Genomic DNA, 16,443 nt, shown 5'->3' on the forward strand with positions numbered 1-16,443 from the left:
CTCACACCAACCTCCTGCTGCTCACGGTAGCCCAGCTCTAGGGAGAGCTGTTGTTCACAATCTTAGCTGTAGAGGGCGCAGCTCACTGGCCCATATGGGAATCGAACCGGCAACTTTGGCGGTCGGAGCACAGCGCTCCAACCACCTGGGACACAGGGCTGGCCCCAAAAGTTTATTTTTAAAAAAGAATTTTCAAGGATGAAAAGAGCAAAACCAAGGAAGAGGAAGATGAGGATGAGATGGTTGAAGATGAAGTCGGTTCTAGTGCGGGTTTTTCTCTTCTCCAAAGGAATTAACTGCCTTATCCACATCTCACTTGTTTTTTAAAACAGACCATTGAAATCGTAAGGATCTTTTTGTAAACTATTAAAATAACTCTGTTAGTGATATTTTCAGTGGCCATTAACTCTGTATGGCACAGCACAGGGGTTGTAAATTGGCATGGAAATTTAATGTAGGTCATGTATATAGGGGATGGTAGATTTTGTATGCTTTTGGTAAAATTTATATTAAATAATAGTTTGGTGAACTGAGTACCTCTTTATAATTGAAAACGTTGCCACCCTTTTGTTGCCATTCTAAATGCTTGTAAGTATATATAGGCATTAAAAAATGTTAAAAACATTTGCTTTATGGAGAGGTGACTCCCTTTGAATACTGACGGGTACCTTTGACACTTTTCCTTTGACTTCAGGGCAGTTTATATTTATCTTTGTGACCCTTGCAGGCTTGGAACTAGCTCATAGGTTGGGTCTAGAAGCCAGATAAGAGACTGAAAAAGTAATAGTTTTTGTTTTTTCCATGCCCAATCCTGGCCCATGCCTTCCAACAGGAGGCGAGTGGAAAGTAATACTCTTGAAAATTCTGGGTAGAGTGTAATTGACTGATTATAAATACCTGGGAATTAAATGGATATGTGTGGTACTTTTGTTCATTTCGTAAGCCTTCTTATTTGTTGACTAACATAGAGGATGATTTAGTTTTTTGAGTGCCTTTGAATTATAGCGATGTTTCCTAATAGATTATGATCATTGTATTTTAGGTTTTTGCAATTATTAAGTAGGCTAAAAACCCTTTTTTGACCAAAAATATCAGACTCCTGAATAACTTTCTTTGGGAGTGAAAATATTACAAAATGTACTAGTTCCCAAGAGGTAGGACTGGTGAAGTTGTTGAGGGATTGGATTGGCTTCATTTGAGTTACTTTTTGTTTTGGACATCAGTAATATTAGAGCTGTAAAGTATTTTAATTCAAACATTTCTGTTTACTCTGCAGGCTTACAGTGGAACACCTCTAACAGAAGAAAAGGAGAAAATAGTTTGGGTCAGATTTGAAAATGCAGATTTAAATGGTATGGTTTTAACTTTTTTGGGATATAAGAATTAAATGTTTGTTTGAGGTTGACCTGATTCCAAAAAGAGAATCTCTTTAGTAACTTTTTCTTATAGTAACTTTTTAATTTTCTTATAGTAACTTTTTAATTTTCAACATAAATTCAGTTTTAATTTTAAAAGTAACAGCCACACCACGAAAACTTCAGTAGAACTCATATTGTATTGTGCAAGTCTGCAAGTAACTGTAACATGTAGTGCCTCGCCTTAAATTTTAAGTCCAAGTGAGATAAAATTTTCTTAGAAAAGAAGTTACTAATTCAAATGTGGTCGGTAGTACAGGATTTATAACTCCAAAATATTAGTGTTGAATTGTTTTAGACTTTAAAATTATTTTTTTCTGAACAGATTTTATGCCAGCCCAAGTCCTGTTTGTTCTCAAATACGTCCATTTCATTGTTCCTTTCTGTTCTCTCTTGCAAGAGGTCTGCTCCTAGTCTGTTTCCCCAGCTACCATGTCTGTCATGGTGAGAAATTGAATGGGAGGATGGGAGAGGGACGGGTGTTAGTCCCTTGTCTTCTCTCTGTCAGCAACTGCATTTCCTCTTGGTTCATTAGGAAGGTGCAAGAGTAATTGTGGTTTGTGCAATTTTTAACCTTTTAAACCGCAATTACTTTTGCACTAACCAATAGCTTCCCCTGGGCAGCTCCACGGGCAGTTCAGTTTCTACCAGGTGACCTAAGCACCCTACGCTCCTCTGTGTCTGTGTCTATCTAGCCTTGGAGTGGTAATGACTTCCTGCTGTTGTTAATCCAGTAGGTTGCCTCACAGTTCTTTTTTTTGGCTTTTCAGCTATTCTGTCACTTGTGTAACCAATTGTCTGCATTAAATTTCCAATTATAAATACAATGAGTTGTTTTAATTTCCTAGTTGGACCTTGATTGATATCATACTCTTGAGTCTTTGTCTCCTCTAAACTTTTAAACTGTAATGCCATATGTTCCTTTAAAAGCTACTGTCCAGGATGAGAGAGGCTAAGTACTTTCTGCAAATTGGTTTCTTTTGAATTTTGGATTCTTTGTCAGCTGGTTTGTTCAGATATTGACAACTTGTTCCGCCCTCTTTGTGGGCAACAAGACATCCATTTGTAGATGTGATAATTTATGATATGTAAACTTTTCCTACTATACTTCTTTTTGAAAGCTTATTATATTTTTAATTTACTTTTTATGATTGTCAAATTTCCTTGTTTAGTGGTATATTCTTCCTCTTTTTCCTTCTTTATTAGTAAGTATTCAACTGTTGGTTATCTTTTGTTTTCTATAACCTTTCCCTCTTGAACTCAGACTGTTTTTTCCCTCCTGGAAGTATATTTTGCTTTGTGCATGTATGAGTGTATTACAGGATTTTCTTGATTTAATAACAAAGAAAATGTGGTCATGGTCTTAAAAGGATTAGTGCCAGATAGTAGCAAAAGCTTGTTGTACAACATATTACAAAATGTTAAAAAACTAATTTTAAAAACATAGATTCATGTCAGCAGAAAAAAATGAAATGATTTTAAAATCACAATTAACATTTGAAAAACTCATCAAAATAATCTTTACCTAGGCACTATTTTTTTAAATGAACAGTGAGTAGAATTGCTGGGGTAATATCTTTTTTTTAAGACACATTTATTCAGTGTCATGATCAGATTATTACATTTAGCAATCAACAGCATGGGTGCAAAAAAAAAAAATCTACATTAAAACTTTTTGTTGGAATGCTTTACACTTTCCACAGAACAGAAACTAAAATAACCTGTTATACAATTAGTCACAAATACAGTCCTCGAGTTTTTTGCCCATACACATAGTATTGTCTTAAACATGTCTTCTTTGTAGCAGCTAGGCCCTGCCACCACTGTGCTTGGCTGAGCTCACAAATCTGTTGTAACCTGTAGCTTCCCTGTCAGTTCTCTGGCTCTCCTCTCCTGCTAAGCTTTGTTTCCTGGCAGGAATTAAAACCTTCTGCCACTGCCATAGCTGCTGGTTTCGTGGTTTGGCAAAGTGTCCGCTACCACCACAGGGACCAGAACTTCTCCAAAGTTTGCTCCTTTCATGGGTCCAAAATTTGAAGATTGACTGTTGTAATTGCCAAAATCATTGTAGCTTCCGCCACCTCCAAAATTCCTTCCATCATTACCAAATCCATTATAGCCCTCCCCACTGCTACCATATCTTCACCACCGCGACTGCCACCAAAGCCACCTCGACCACTGAAGTTTCCTCCACCACCAAAGTTGCCATTCCCACCAAAACCACCTCAACCACCACTGAAGTTTCCAGAATCACTTAGACCTCTTTGGCTGGATGAAGCACTAGCCACTTCTTGCTTAGACAGGGCTTTCCTTACATCACAGATGTGACCATTCACAGCACGGTATTTCTGAATGGCAGTCTTGTCTACAGAGTCACGGTCATCAAAGGCTACAGAAGCAGAGCCTCTCGTCTCGTTACCGCCTCAGTCGGTCATGATGTCAATCACTTCAATGTTCCCACACTGTTCAAATCCTCTCTTAGGTGATGCGTTTCAGGGTCTTTAATGCCGCTGACAAACATCCTTTCCACAGTGATTGGGCACCAGGTCTTTGAGAATCCTCTCTTGAGCAGGCCTCTCTGGTCCCACAGCTCTTCCCTCCACCTTATGTGGCCTTGTGTTCATGGCTGCACCCACCACCTCCACCGTGGCACAGGTGACAAACCCAAAGCCTCTGGAGTGCTTGGTGTATGGATCTCTCATCACCACACAGTCTGGGAGCGTTCCCCACTGCTTAGAATGGCTCCTCAGACTCGCATCGGTTGTTTCAAAGCCCAAATCTCCAAAGAAGAGCTTCCATGCTGTTCAGGCTCTTTGGGAGACTGACTTAGACACGAGGAGTGCGGGAGGGCAGACTTTAACGGTGCTTATTCGGAGGCGTCCGCCAACAGGAAGCACCCGGGTGATATCTTATAAAGCCTTTTCTTGATTGAAGTAAAGTGCATCTGGAAATGTAGATGGGTCTTGCTTGAAAATTATTTTAGTGCTCTGTGTCCTATTGAACTTCAAGTGGGTGTCCTTAACTTAGTATCCCATATCCCAGTTGATTGATTAAACTTTTAAATTTACACATCTTCCTCTTTTATACTTTAGAACGTATGTCCTTTGGTCTCTCTACACCATATTGTATGAAATTTTAGCTCGGGTTTGTTATGAATGTACTTTTTTTTTTTTTAATCTCTGGCCCTAGGGGTGTGTGTGTATGTGTACAATGGTAAATACTATGAAGATATTTGATCCCCCTTTTTCAATCTCTTGCAGCATTTCTTGAATTTATTTCTTATTTGTGTTTTTTCCTTCAAGAATGTTTTTGTTTAGGTCTTTGTGTGGTGGCAAACCTTCTGAGATATTCACCATTGAAAGAAAATTTGGCTTTGTCTTTCATGATACCATAAGGGAGATAGTGGAGGGGATTCTTCTGATCACAACCATACTAGTTTAGCAGCCTGTGTCTTTTTTGTTTTTGTTTTTTTAAATTTTTTATTGGGGAATATTGGGGAGCAGTGTGTTTTTCCAGGACGCATCAGCTCCAAGTAAAGCTGTTGCTTCTCACTGGCCCATGTGGGAATCAAACCGGCGACCTTGGTGTTATGAGCACTGCACTGGAACCAACTGAGCCGTTTGCTGCCCCTAGGAGCCTGTTTTTGGAAGAGCAGTTATGGGTACCTGGAGATTGTTTTAGGTATTTACCCTTCTCTTTGCTGGCCTTGGAGTTTTTCTGGCAAAACAATTTAGAAGTCTATTAGCTATCTATAGATTTAAGTTATTTTATATTATTAATGAAACTCTATTAGCTATTAATCAATTTAAAAGTTACAGTGTTTGAATGGAACTCTGCTCTGCTGATAGCTTCTGTTTTTTCCAGCAGGCCTGGGAGCTCTGCTTTTCTGCTTGGAATTATAAAGTGCTGCCAGCTGGCCCCGTGCCTCCAGGCTAAAGCCCATTTGATATGGTTTATCATGGTTGGGGGTAGGGTAGGTAATGGCTGGGAGGACCTACTTCTAAGGGATGTGGGTTACTGGCATTCTCCAGTCCTGGATCCTCCGTGGCCTCTCCATTCCTAATCAATGTTCTCACTTTGGCTTGGTGTTAGGTAGAGACTATATCTTTTGGAGCTCCTTAGAGAGCGGGCCTGAGGCCCCTTGTATCATGATCGCTGTTCTGTTTTTGTTTTCAGTCTGAGTTATAGCTAAGCTTGTTTCTCTTAAGGTACCATACTGAAAAGGGGATAAGAAGTAACCAAACCAGTTGAATATCCTGACATTTTTCTTTCTTTTTTTTTATACAGTGAAAAAATTTTCATATTTAGAATTAGCCAGCTGGACTCAGTTTAGAGATCCCCTTTTGTTGGCAACAGCCAAAGCATCATAGTCAGGAGCCAGTGTAACATATGCCTTCTTCTGTCCATCAGGCCTGACCAGGGTGCTGACCTTGGCCGCGTCAATATCATGGAGCTTCTTCCCAGCCTGTTTGCTCCGGTGCTTGTTGGCCTTGACATCCAGTGAACACACGTGTATTGTTGTCTTCTACCTTCTTCATGGCCAACTCCGTAGTTAGGGGGAATGTGATGATGGCAAAGTGGTCAAGCACGTTTCTCCTGGGGGTGCCCTCCAAAGGCATGTGGGCAGCCTTCGGAAGGTGGGCGACGTGCTGATCTGCTTTTATGTTGTGGCGGCTGTGGACGCCTTTCAGCACTGCTTTCTTTGCCTCCAAAGCCTTTGCTTTGGCTTCAGCTTTGGAGCTTCCTTTCTTCTTCACTTTTGGCACCATTTTCATGAAAAGCCTGACATTTTCCTATCAAATTCCTTAAAGGTGAACATATAGTTGAGTCCCAAAACACATCAGGTTATTCAGCTGGTTTGCTACAGTATAATAAGAACTGCCAACTTTGTAGTCTGAGTGGAAATTCTTAGCACCTCCTAGCTCTTCTTGACTTGCCCAATTCTCTTATCAATTCTAGTACTTTACTTAGGTATCAGTTTTTATATTCAACAGACCCTTTTTTCAGTTGCAAGTAATTGGTTTAAGGGAATCTAAAATTTAAAAAAAAATTATGGTAAAATGCACTTAACAAAATTTACCATCTTAACCATTTTTAAGTATACAGTTCAGTAGTGTTAAGTATACTAAATCCTCAGTTAATGTCATCGCTAGGTACTTGGAACTTCGGTGAAATGATATAGTATATAATGAAACCAATTTTATCCTAGGCTTATTGATATAAATAAGAATTAAGTTCCTATAGTAGCTCATCAACATTATAATGAGATGACATTGGATGAAACTGTTATTATTCGAGGACCAACTGTACATTGTTATACAACCAATCTCTAGAACTTTTCATCTTGTAAAACTGAAACTCTATACCTAGGCAACAACTCCACATTCTCCATCTTCTCCTTCCCAGTGGGCCCGGGCAACCACCATTTTATTTTATGTCTCTATGAATGTGTCTACTCAAGATACCTCATAAGTGGTAACATACAGTATTTGTCTCTACGCGATTGGCTTATTTCACTTAGCATAATGTCCTCAAGGTTCATCCATGTTGCAGCATATGTTGGAATTTCCATTCTTTTTTAAAAAATTTAAGTGTGTTTTTCCAGGATCCATCAGCTCCAACTCAAGTCATTTTCAATCTAGTTGTGTAGGACACAACTCCCTGGCCCATACCATACTGGTATTATGAGCCTTGTGCCTAACCCCCCCCCCCCCCCCCCCCAGGTGGTTGTTCGCCAGAGGTCAGTCGGCTGCTCATGGCAGCCCACGGCACCAGCTCCAAGGAGAGCCGTTGTTCACAATCTTAGCTGTAGAGGGTGCAGCTCACTGGCCCATGTGGGAATCAAACCGGTGACCTCGACGTTAGGAGCATGGCGCTCCAACCACCTGAGCCACCAGGCCAGCCCGAGTACCTACTTTCAGTTATTTTTGAGTATATATCCATAAGTGGAATTGTTGGCTGATATGTTAATTCCGTTTTTAATTTTTTAGGAACTACCATACTGGTTTTCATAGATTTTTTTAAAACCTACTCATAGCTGGTGTCAATGTAAGAAACGTCCAAACCTGTAGAGAATTTTTATAAGAGTTTATTTGAGCCAAACTGAAAACATACCAGGGAGCAAGATCTCTAATGCTCCAGAGAATAAGTTTTGCAGCTTTTTTTATGCATTTGAAATTAAGGAGGGAAGGAAGATTGCATGAAGGTGGGAACAAACAAGCAGGGATTGGATTACAGAATAGTTCAGATCTTGTGCTCTCTTGAGGGTGGTCACCCTTTAGAAGGAAGGGTCTGAAGAGAGGCATTTCAGAGGCGTTAATCTAGATGCATAGAAACTATGGGCAGGGCTTACTTAAGGCAAAGATAAGCCTTTTAGTAAAGAAACTGCATGCCTGGGGCATGAGTATGACCTGCTCAGTGAGGAATTTATGATCAGATCACCCTGTGAGGTTTTTCCAAAGAATCCCTTTTTTCATCCACCCTGGGAAGGATAGTGGCTTGATACTTCCAGTCTTCTACTGCTGTCACTACTTCTGTCTGAATGCTCGCTTCTCTTTGACTTCTAATGAGGTTGGAGCAGTGATTGCTCAAAGCTCCCTGTTCATACCTTTATGCTCATATGATCAAGGAGGAAAACCACTCTGGGCAATCGAGAATGCTCAGTGAGGATCACCTTCTGGTTGTTGGAATAGTCGCAGTGTCCAAGGACGTAGTACTAGAATTGGCTTAGCTGGTTATTGCTTATCTCTGTGCTTGTTGTGGGGTTAGATCAGTTACCAGAAAGGGGAGGCATGGAGTGGGAAATGTGTGAGGCATAGAGATAATAGCTGCTGCTTGGCTCTGTTACTCTGGTGTGCTTGGGTCCCAGTTTCAGCTACCTCCTAGACATCTTCACTTAAATGTCCCACAAGTGCTTTGATGCCATTAAGCGGAGAGGGGGATGCAGTCTGAGGCCACCACCCCCCTGACTAAGGAAAGGAGAGGCCCCTTGAAGTTGCCCATCAAGGGCTCTCTGTCCTAATAGGCTTTTCTGCTTTGCCCTTCCCCAGGACTGAAGGCCTGGTAGGGCTGAGTTTGGGGCTCGCTTTTGGAGTGTGGAAGTGACTGTGGAAGCAGAGCTCATGAATACCCCAGGGCAGTGAATGGAGCAGCAAGAGCAGAGCTGTGGGGTGGGAGTCTCTGGCCAGGATTGCCTTGGCCTCCCCCCTCAGGCGATCTCAGCTCTGCTATCTTCCCAGGATGTTCTCAGGACAGCAGGCTTCCTTCCTCCAAGGTAGCAAGTCTGGGACAACCTCGGGGGAGTGGGGTCACCTGGCAGAGACTGAGACTAAGGCTTCACTTAATGAAGACCCCCCCAAAAAAAAACCTCCCCCTCCAAAACTGACCCACAAGTGCCTCAAAGTCTTAGTCCTTTTACTGTCTATGTCTCATAAGCTGTGCTTCAACCCTACTTGCCTTTCAGATCATGAACTTTTCAGGCCTACAGGGGGCCTTCTGGTTGAAAAGTTCTTTTCTGTCTTCATTCACCAATTAGCATCTACAAAAAATGACTCCCCAGTTTTTAGGCTGGGTATTGGCAGTGTGTTGCTATTAACACACACCTGGAATACAGAAGAAGCTGGTTTGGGAGGCAAGATTTAATTTCACTTTATACCTAGGTTTTTAAGGTGAGCGGAAAACCCATTATTCCCCGCTTTCCTTCCCAATTGCAAACATTTTTCTATGGAGGGAAAGTGTACTGAGTGCAGTATCAGGAGAGGTTCACAGGTAACTTAAGCCTGGACAGGTTTTGAAGGATGGGTGAATCAAAGGAGAACATTGTAGTTGGCTAAAATTACAAAGGAACGCTACATGTCTCTGTAGGAAAGACTGTAACGTCCATATTTCCGGATGAAATAAGAAAAAAGAAACCAGTAAAGAAGATAAGGAGCAGTTGCGGACAGAATAACCAGTGATGATGGTATGATCGAGAAGATAAAGTCAAAGAATAAAGCCATAACAATTCCGCAGAGTAATACAAAGCTTTTACAAAATTAAGAATTGCAAACAAGAGTAATGGAAGTCTGCTGTACCATCATCCAGAGAAAGAAAAATAGCACAAGTGACTAAGCATAATCTAAATTAAGAGAAAGGATATTTTATTCAGACAATGACCTCAGGTGTTTTATACATGGCCGTTGAGCCCTTGTAAAAGTAACCACCTGTGATCAAGCTGGTAGCTATAGTAGAAAGATGACTGGGTTGTGGATGAAGAGTCCTGAGATTCCCTTCAGCTTTGAGTAGATTATACCTACCTTGTTCTCATCAATGATAAAATGAAGTTGGCTCCAGCTCTGCATGTGAAAGGATTGTTGTGTGTCAGATTAGATGATGTATATACCAAAGCACATTGAAAATTATAAATGTTAGATATAGAGAGTTAATTAGGCCCTAAAATAAGTTTATAGTTCTGAATTTTGCTGGATATAGAGTCACGTGCTGTTAACTGGATACCAGTGAATTCCTGTAGAAAGAAAATCAGCATTAAAAAATGACTGATTATAAGCCATGTAAAAGATTTTGCTCTTTCTCTTTGGGCAATAGGAAGTTGAGGATGGAGGTGAGGAGGTATGTCATTTGTGTTCTAAAAAGAACGCTCAGACTATAACGTGGAGTCTGGTGGGCAGTGGTGGGTGCAGGAAGCTCTTGATGCTTTTGGGATAGATGTAGCAGGGACAAGGGTGGTGGTGGTGTCAGAAGAGAGCTGGTTAGGATGGTGATAGATTTGTTGCTAGAGGGAAGGAGGAAAGTGGTTCCTGGCATTGCTATTCACCAAAATGGGGAACCCTGGAAGATCAGGTTTGGGGAAAAAATCATCATTTATGGGTGGAATTTGATCTTCTACTGAGACACCCCAAACCCATGTGGAGGACGTCACTAGCAGATCGATTACTAACTGGAACGATGGATGAAGCAATGAGGTCATCCAGCGGATTGTGTACTGTGAGAAGAAAAGGGAGTTTAGGAATGAAAATTGAAAAGTAACTCCAATATTTAAAGACTAGTTAGAAAAGGAGGAGCCAGCAGAGGAAATGGTGAAAGAGCACCAGAGAGAGAGAATGAAAACTAGGAGGAAACCAAGGGAAATTATTTTAAGGAGAAAATGGTGAGCATTGTTCATAGCTGATGAATAGTCTTCAACAATGGTTAAAAAACAAAACTGGACCAAGTCAATTTGAAGACCTAACTGGCTTTATTCAGAGATTTATGAATCAGGCAGCATCCCAGCTAGCGACTGGAGCTCCAAGGGCTTCTACAAAATGGAAAGTTTTCATAGGAAGAAGGGTGGGGCAAGAGAGCTTTGGACAACAGAAAGCGTTATTTTGGGGCCACGTTTTTATTGTACAGATGGCCTCTTTGTAAGGGGGGAGGGAATGGAGTGGCCCCATGCAACAAATCACCTTACTGGTGCTTGACTAGAAAATTCCAGACTGACTATGTTTCTGGGCGAGGTTGAAACTGCAGTTAGATCAGGTATTAAATCTAGGTTTGGTATCATGGGCTTTTAGCACTGAATGATGCCGTTTTGGGCCTGTGGTTTTTTCTTTAACAACAACTTGGAGGTTATTGGCGACTGTAGGAAAAGTCACTTGGGAAGAGTGTTAGGGGCAGAAACCATTCTGAAATGTATTTGGGTGAATGAGAGATGAAAAACACATGACAGTTATAAACAACCGAGTCAAGCAATTTAGCTTCTAGGAGAGGAGAGTGATGAAGTCAAGTAAAAGGAGAAGCATATTGTTGCTTTAATTTATGATTGTTGAAAATCTTATTTATTGTGCAAATATGGTAACTAGCACAAAAGTACAGCTCAAGGGATGAATTTTCACAAATCCAGCACTGGTGTAACCATCACCTAGGGTAAGAAATAGAACATTGCAACCTATTTGCCTAGTGATTTTGAATTTCATATAGAGAGAATTCAGTATATAGTCTTTTGTGTCTGGCTTATCTTGCTCATTATGTTTGTGAGGTTCATCCATGTTACGGTGTATGGTGGTAGTTCATTCTTTTTTTCTGTGCTGAATAGTATTCCGTTGTATCAATATCACATTGTGCTTGTCCATTCTGTCTGTAGACACTGATTTCAGCTTTTGGCTCTTTTCAATTAATCTTGCCACAGATATTCTTGTGCATGTCTCCTAGTGTATATGAGTGTGTTCCTGCCTCTAATGAGTATACACCTAGAGTGGTCAAAGGGTGTGGTATCTTCGAGTGTGTTGTCCATATTTTCCAAAGTGGTTGTACTAGTTTACATTCACCAGCAATGAATAAGCAACCCACGTGCTTCGCATCCTCCCCACACTTGGTTTTGTCCTTGTGGTTTTAATTGGCATTTCCTTGATTACAGCTGAGGTGGAAGCACTTTTCATGTTTATTGATCATTGGAATATCCTCTTTTTGAAGTGCTTTTTCATGTCTCTTGCCTATTTTTCTAATGACTTATCTTTTATATTGATTTTTAATTGTTACGAGGACTGGATGAATCCTTGTGGGCTTAAAATTGTTGGGAGTCTCTCTGCGTGCTGTGGCTAAAAAGTAATGTTGTAGAATTTGCCAATCTTTTATGCTAAGAATATTTTTGTGTCCGGTTAAGAAATCTCTCCTTATAGTGTGACCATGAAAATACTTTTCTAAAATTACCTTCCAGAGTTTTGTTAATTTTATCTATCCTTTATATCTAAAATCCCCTGGTGCTGATTTATTTTTAAAAATTTAAAAGATAGAAGACATTTCAGCATGTTTAAATGCTCCTTGAAAATATCCAGTAGCATGGGAGAAGTTGAAGTTCATGATTGGAAAAAGGCTGCTGAGAAGGTGGGGGAGGATGGGATCCAAAGCGCAGATCGAGGGATTTACTTTAGACAGAAGGAAATACAACTATTTGTAATAGGATGGAAGGTGAAGAGGCTGGTACAGGTGCACAAACGTAGTTCTTTAGCAACAAGAAGTTTCTAGTTTCCTGGTGTGGTACAAGACAGATTATCTGCTGAATTGGGAGAGAGTGGGTGGAGTCAGGGCTTGGACAAAGTTTAAGAAATTCATTGAAGAAATTGTAGGATAAGTTCCAGGAAATAGAATAAGTTTGTTGTGCAGTTTTGAGAGTGCAGTTGAGGGCTGTGGAGATAATTTTAGTGGTACCGATTCTGTCTCATTGTGTGATTTTTCTATAGCAGTCTTGGTTGCCGTAGAACATGCTGGGATAGTGGGTAGTTGGGTTCATCTAGCAGTGAGGTTTTACTAGCTGGGTGCCGTGCAAAGATCCCACAAGAAGGGATAAGGGAATGTAGATTATTGACAAGTTACTGAGACAATTGATCAAAGACCATAAAATGGGAAGAGAGTCTAAAGCGAGAAGGCAGTGGTGTCAGTGGACTGGAAGTCCTAGTGAAGTCAATGAATTATAATGGAAGTAGTTGAGCAGACTTGATGGAAGATAAGTTTGTGATCCGAGACTAGAATGCTTGACTTAGTGATTTTTGAGGTGCAATAGTTTTGTTCAATAAGGATATCTTATACTGATTATGTAACAGATGCTTAATATTCACTGATGTGAATTGGAAAAGTTGATTAAACAAGTACACATAATTTTTTTTGTAGTGGACTGTATGCCCAGTGTCTTCAGACATATCAGGATTTAATTCCTGTATGGAAAGGAATATAATTTTTCTTCTATTGCTGAATTTACAAATATTAGAAACTCTAGATGATTTTACTTCATATTTGTATTTAATTTTGGTAAATTATTTCATTTGTTGTTTACAGGTGGTTTTGTTTCTGATATTAATATTCCCTTTTTCGCTAGTGAGAATTTGATTTTGTTTTTTTTAAGATTTTATTGGGGAAGGGGAACAGGACTTTATTGGGAAACAGTGTGTACTTCCAGGACTTTTTTCCAAGTCAAGTTGTTGTCCTTTCCATCTTAGTTGTGGAGGGTGCCATTCAGCTTCAAATTGTTGTCCTTTCAGTCTTAGTTGTGGAGGGCGCAGCTCAGTTCCAGGTCCAGGTACCGTTGTTAGTTGCAGGGGGCGCAGCCCACCATCCCTTGCGGGAGTCTAACCGGCAACCTTGTGGTTGAAAGGATGCGCTCCAACCAACTGAGCCATCTGGGAGCTCAGTGGCAGCTCAGCTCAAGATGCCGTGTTCAATCCCTTGTGGGAGTTGAGCAATCAAACTGGCAACCCTGTGGTTGAGAGCCCTTGTGGTTGAGAGCAACTGAGCCATCCGGGAGCTCAGTAGCAGCTCAGCTCAAGGTGCTGTGTTCAATCTTAGTTGCAGGGGGCGGAGCCCACCATCCCTCGCGGGACTCGAGGAATTGAACTGGCAACCTTGTGGTTGAGAGCCCACTGGCCCATGTGGGAATCGAACCGGCAGCCTTTGGAGTTAGGAGCACGGAGCTCCAACCACCTGAGCCACCGGGCCGGCCCGAGAAATTTGATTTTTAAAATCTTACTTGTGTTCTGTAAAAGAAAAACTACTATTTTTATGAATTCAGCTTCCTTTTCGCTTTCTTTTAAATGATGTCTCCCAACTACTTCTGCACTTAATTTTTATTGAGAAACAATGTAAACACTTATCACACTGATGGCATTAAAGAAGTATAGTTGTTTTCCTGATTGACATTGTATCTTCTTCACTTGCCTCTTTGTTATTTAATTCTAATGCAGATACATCAAGAAATCTGGAATTTCATGAAATACACAGCACTGGGAATGAGCCTCCTTTGCTGGTTATGATTGGCTACAGTGATGGAATGCAGGTCTGGAGCATCCCTGTAAGTATGAAGGTGGTTGACTCTCTAAAATATACTTTGTAGCAGGCTAGCTGATGTGAAATCTGGTGATACTTTCAGCAAGGTCTCATGCATTTATTCACAAGTAATACGTAAGAGTTGCTAAGTGTGCAATACCATAGAAGGCGCAAGGAATAATGGGCAAGTGAGAAATCAAAGATGCTGTAAATGATTTGTAAAGTGGGCCAGAAATTGTGGGAATCAGCTTACATGCAAGATCTCATTTTTCATCATGGTAACTCCATTAAGTAGGTATTATTACCCACCCGTCCCCCGATTTTACACATGACTAAATAGGCTTAAAGAGGGCTTCTTTTAAAAATTAGCAATCATATGAAAAAAAATCCATGTTTTGAATTAGTTAAAACATTCACTTGATACAAAATTCAGGAGATGTGAAAGGATAAAAAACTCTCTCCCACCCTTGTTCCCCATTTTCCCTACCTTGAGTCAGCCAGGATTTCTGTTTTCTTATGTATCCGCATAGCTATATTTTAGGCAAGTAAAAACATATATGAAGACAGTTCTCCCACTCTGCTCTTCCCTAACAGATGGGAGCATGTTATACAACTTAGTCGGTGCCTTGCTGTTTTTTACTCATAAAGTCAGTATTCTGAGAGCTGCTTCATTGAATTTTATAGCTGCATAAATCTATTATTTGGATTTCATTAATTTATGTGATTGTTCCCTGATACTGAAAAAACTTAAATGTCCTTTCTTAAAATTGGAAACTGATGTAATACATGAACTTGAACAAAAGTTATTTTATGTGTGTGTATCTGTAGAGGGTAAATCCCAATTTTGATAAATGTTTTAAAGTGTCTAATACTCATCCCAGTTTGCTTCTTAAATCCTCCATGTTTCTCTTTGGGATGACCAAAAATAAAATGTCCTAAAAGAGGAAGAGGCTTGGTAAGATCACAGCTCAGTGAAGTATAGTAGGGACTGCAGGCTTTGGCTTGTATTTAACTTACATTCTGGTTTTTGGCATGGCCTAAATATCATATTCCTCCAGTATGTGTGTGTGAGTGTGTGTGTGTAGCGGGGTGGGGTGGGGTGGCGGGGTATAGGGTAACTTGTATTGTGTGATTGTTTTGCAATTGGAAGCTTGGGGCCAATAGATCTTTAATTTGTACCTTTAATAAATGCATTCACCAAACTTGTTTGAAGCCCCTTGTATGTGTGTGTTTCAGCTAGAATTTCCCTCTCCTCTCCCTCCCCCCCGCCTTTTTGTTCTTTTTGGTAATACAATTACTTCTTAAAATGTTACTGCAAGTGTGATGGAAATCAGGATATTCTTGAGTGCAAAAATTTGGCTTCAGTGGCATAAGGATTATTCAGTAATCAGCACATTAGATTTCATAATTTTTTTAACATTTTAAGCAAAATTTTATTTATTTTTGAATACATCACTTATGATGAACTTTGGTCTTCCATCTAATCATATTATGTATCATATTAAGTTTTAGGATTTGGGGTTTTATATTTCTTGTTTCTAAAGATTGGATTTATTTTGTGGAGGTGAAAGATTCCTGTTGGTATGTCATGGAATTAGTGTTGTCTTTCTTTTGCCTTTTGGGATGTGTAGTTGACATTTTTCAAGGCCCAGCAATGTTGTTTGTAATATAAGTACCATGCCAAAGGGATGGACAAAGGACTTAACATCGGGCAGTGTTTTTTTTCCCCCCACCACGAGAAATATTTCTAGGTTGTGATCAGAGGAAAGAATTTTGTAAGTATAACTTTTTTTATTAATAGAGACTACATTTTGTTCCATTACACTGTTTGTTGACAGATTCAGAGGCAAAGAGGAAGCTCAGGCTTTAATAAGAAGGCTGAGCCTTGTGTGATTGGGGTGATGACCGGACTGAGCACATTCCTTTGGTGGTTGGTACTCAGGCTGCCCACTGTTTTGGGTTATAATTAGAGGTATTACTTTTAATAGTTCTAAAGGTAACTTGTGTTTAGCTCTGAGTAACTTAAAGGTCTCCTGAGTCATTAAATTACTTCTTTAAGTAGTTCTTAGGCCCAGATTGTACTCTGAGAGACTCGAATAATCTTTTCTTCAAGGAATTTTCATCGACTTGTTTCTTATTGTAGTAGTATAGCCTGCTGAGAACTGTTTCAGAAATTAGGAGGTAGTCCGGGAAAATAAGCTCGTTCTGTTGCATTGATTGAGCTCTTACTGTGTCCAAA

At 40.2% G+C, this 16,443-nt stretch overlaps 1 protein-coding gene across 25 annotated transcripts in view; it reads left to right on the forward strand.

Annotated features, from left to right (window-relative positions):
* Positions 1 to 16,443, forward strand: part of BCAS3 (BCAS3 microtubule associated cell migration factor) — a 519,095-nt gene that overhangs the window by 8,273 nt on the left and 494,379 nt on the right. For all 25 annotated transcript variants that reach the window (XM_074320579.1, XM_074320576.1, XM_074320587.1 and 22 more), the window contains exons 4-5: positions 1,277 to 1,352; positions 14,123 to 14,229. In XM_074320579.1, coding sequence (XP_074176680.1) covers positions 1,277 to 1,352; positions 14,123 to 14,229 — 183 coding nt within the window. The remainder of the gene's footprint in view (positions 1 to 1,276; positions 1,353 to 14,122; positions 14,230 to 16,443) is intronic.

This window comes from Rhinolophus sinicus, linkage group LG15 (genome assembly GCF_036562045.2).
Source record: "Rhinolophus sinicus isolate RSC01 linkage group LG15, ASM3656204v1, whole genome shotgun sequence".
Taxonomy (NCBI): domain Eukaryota; kingdom Metazoa; phylum Chordata; class Mammalia; order Chiroptera; family Rhinolophidae; genus Rhinolophus; species Rhinolophus sinicus.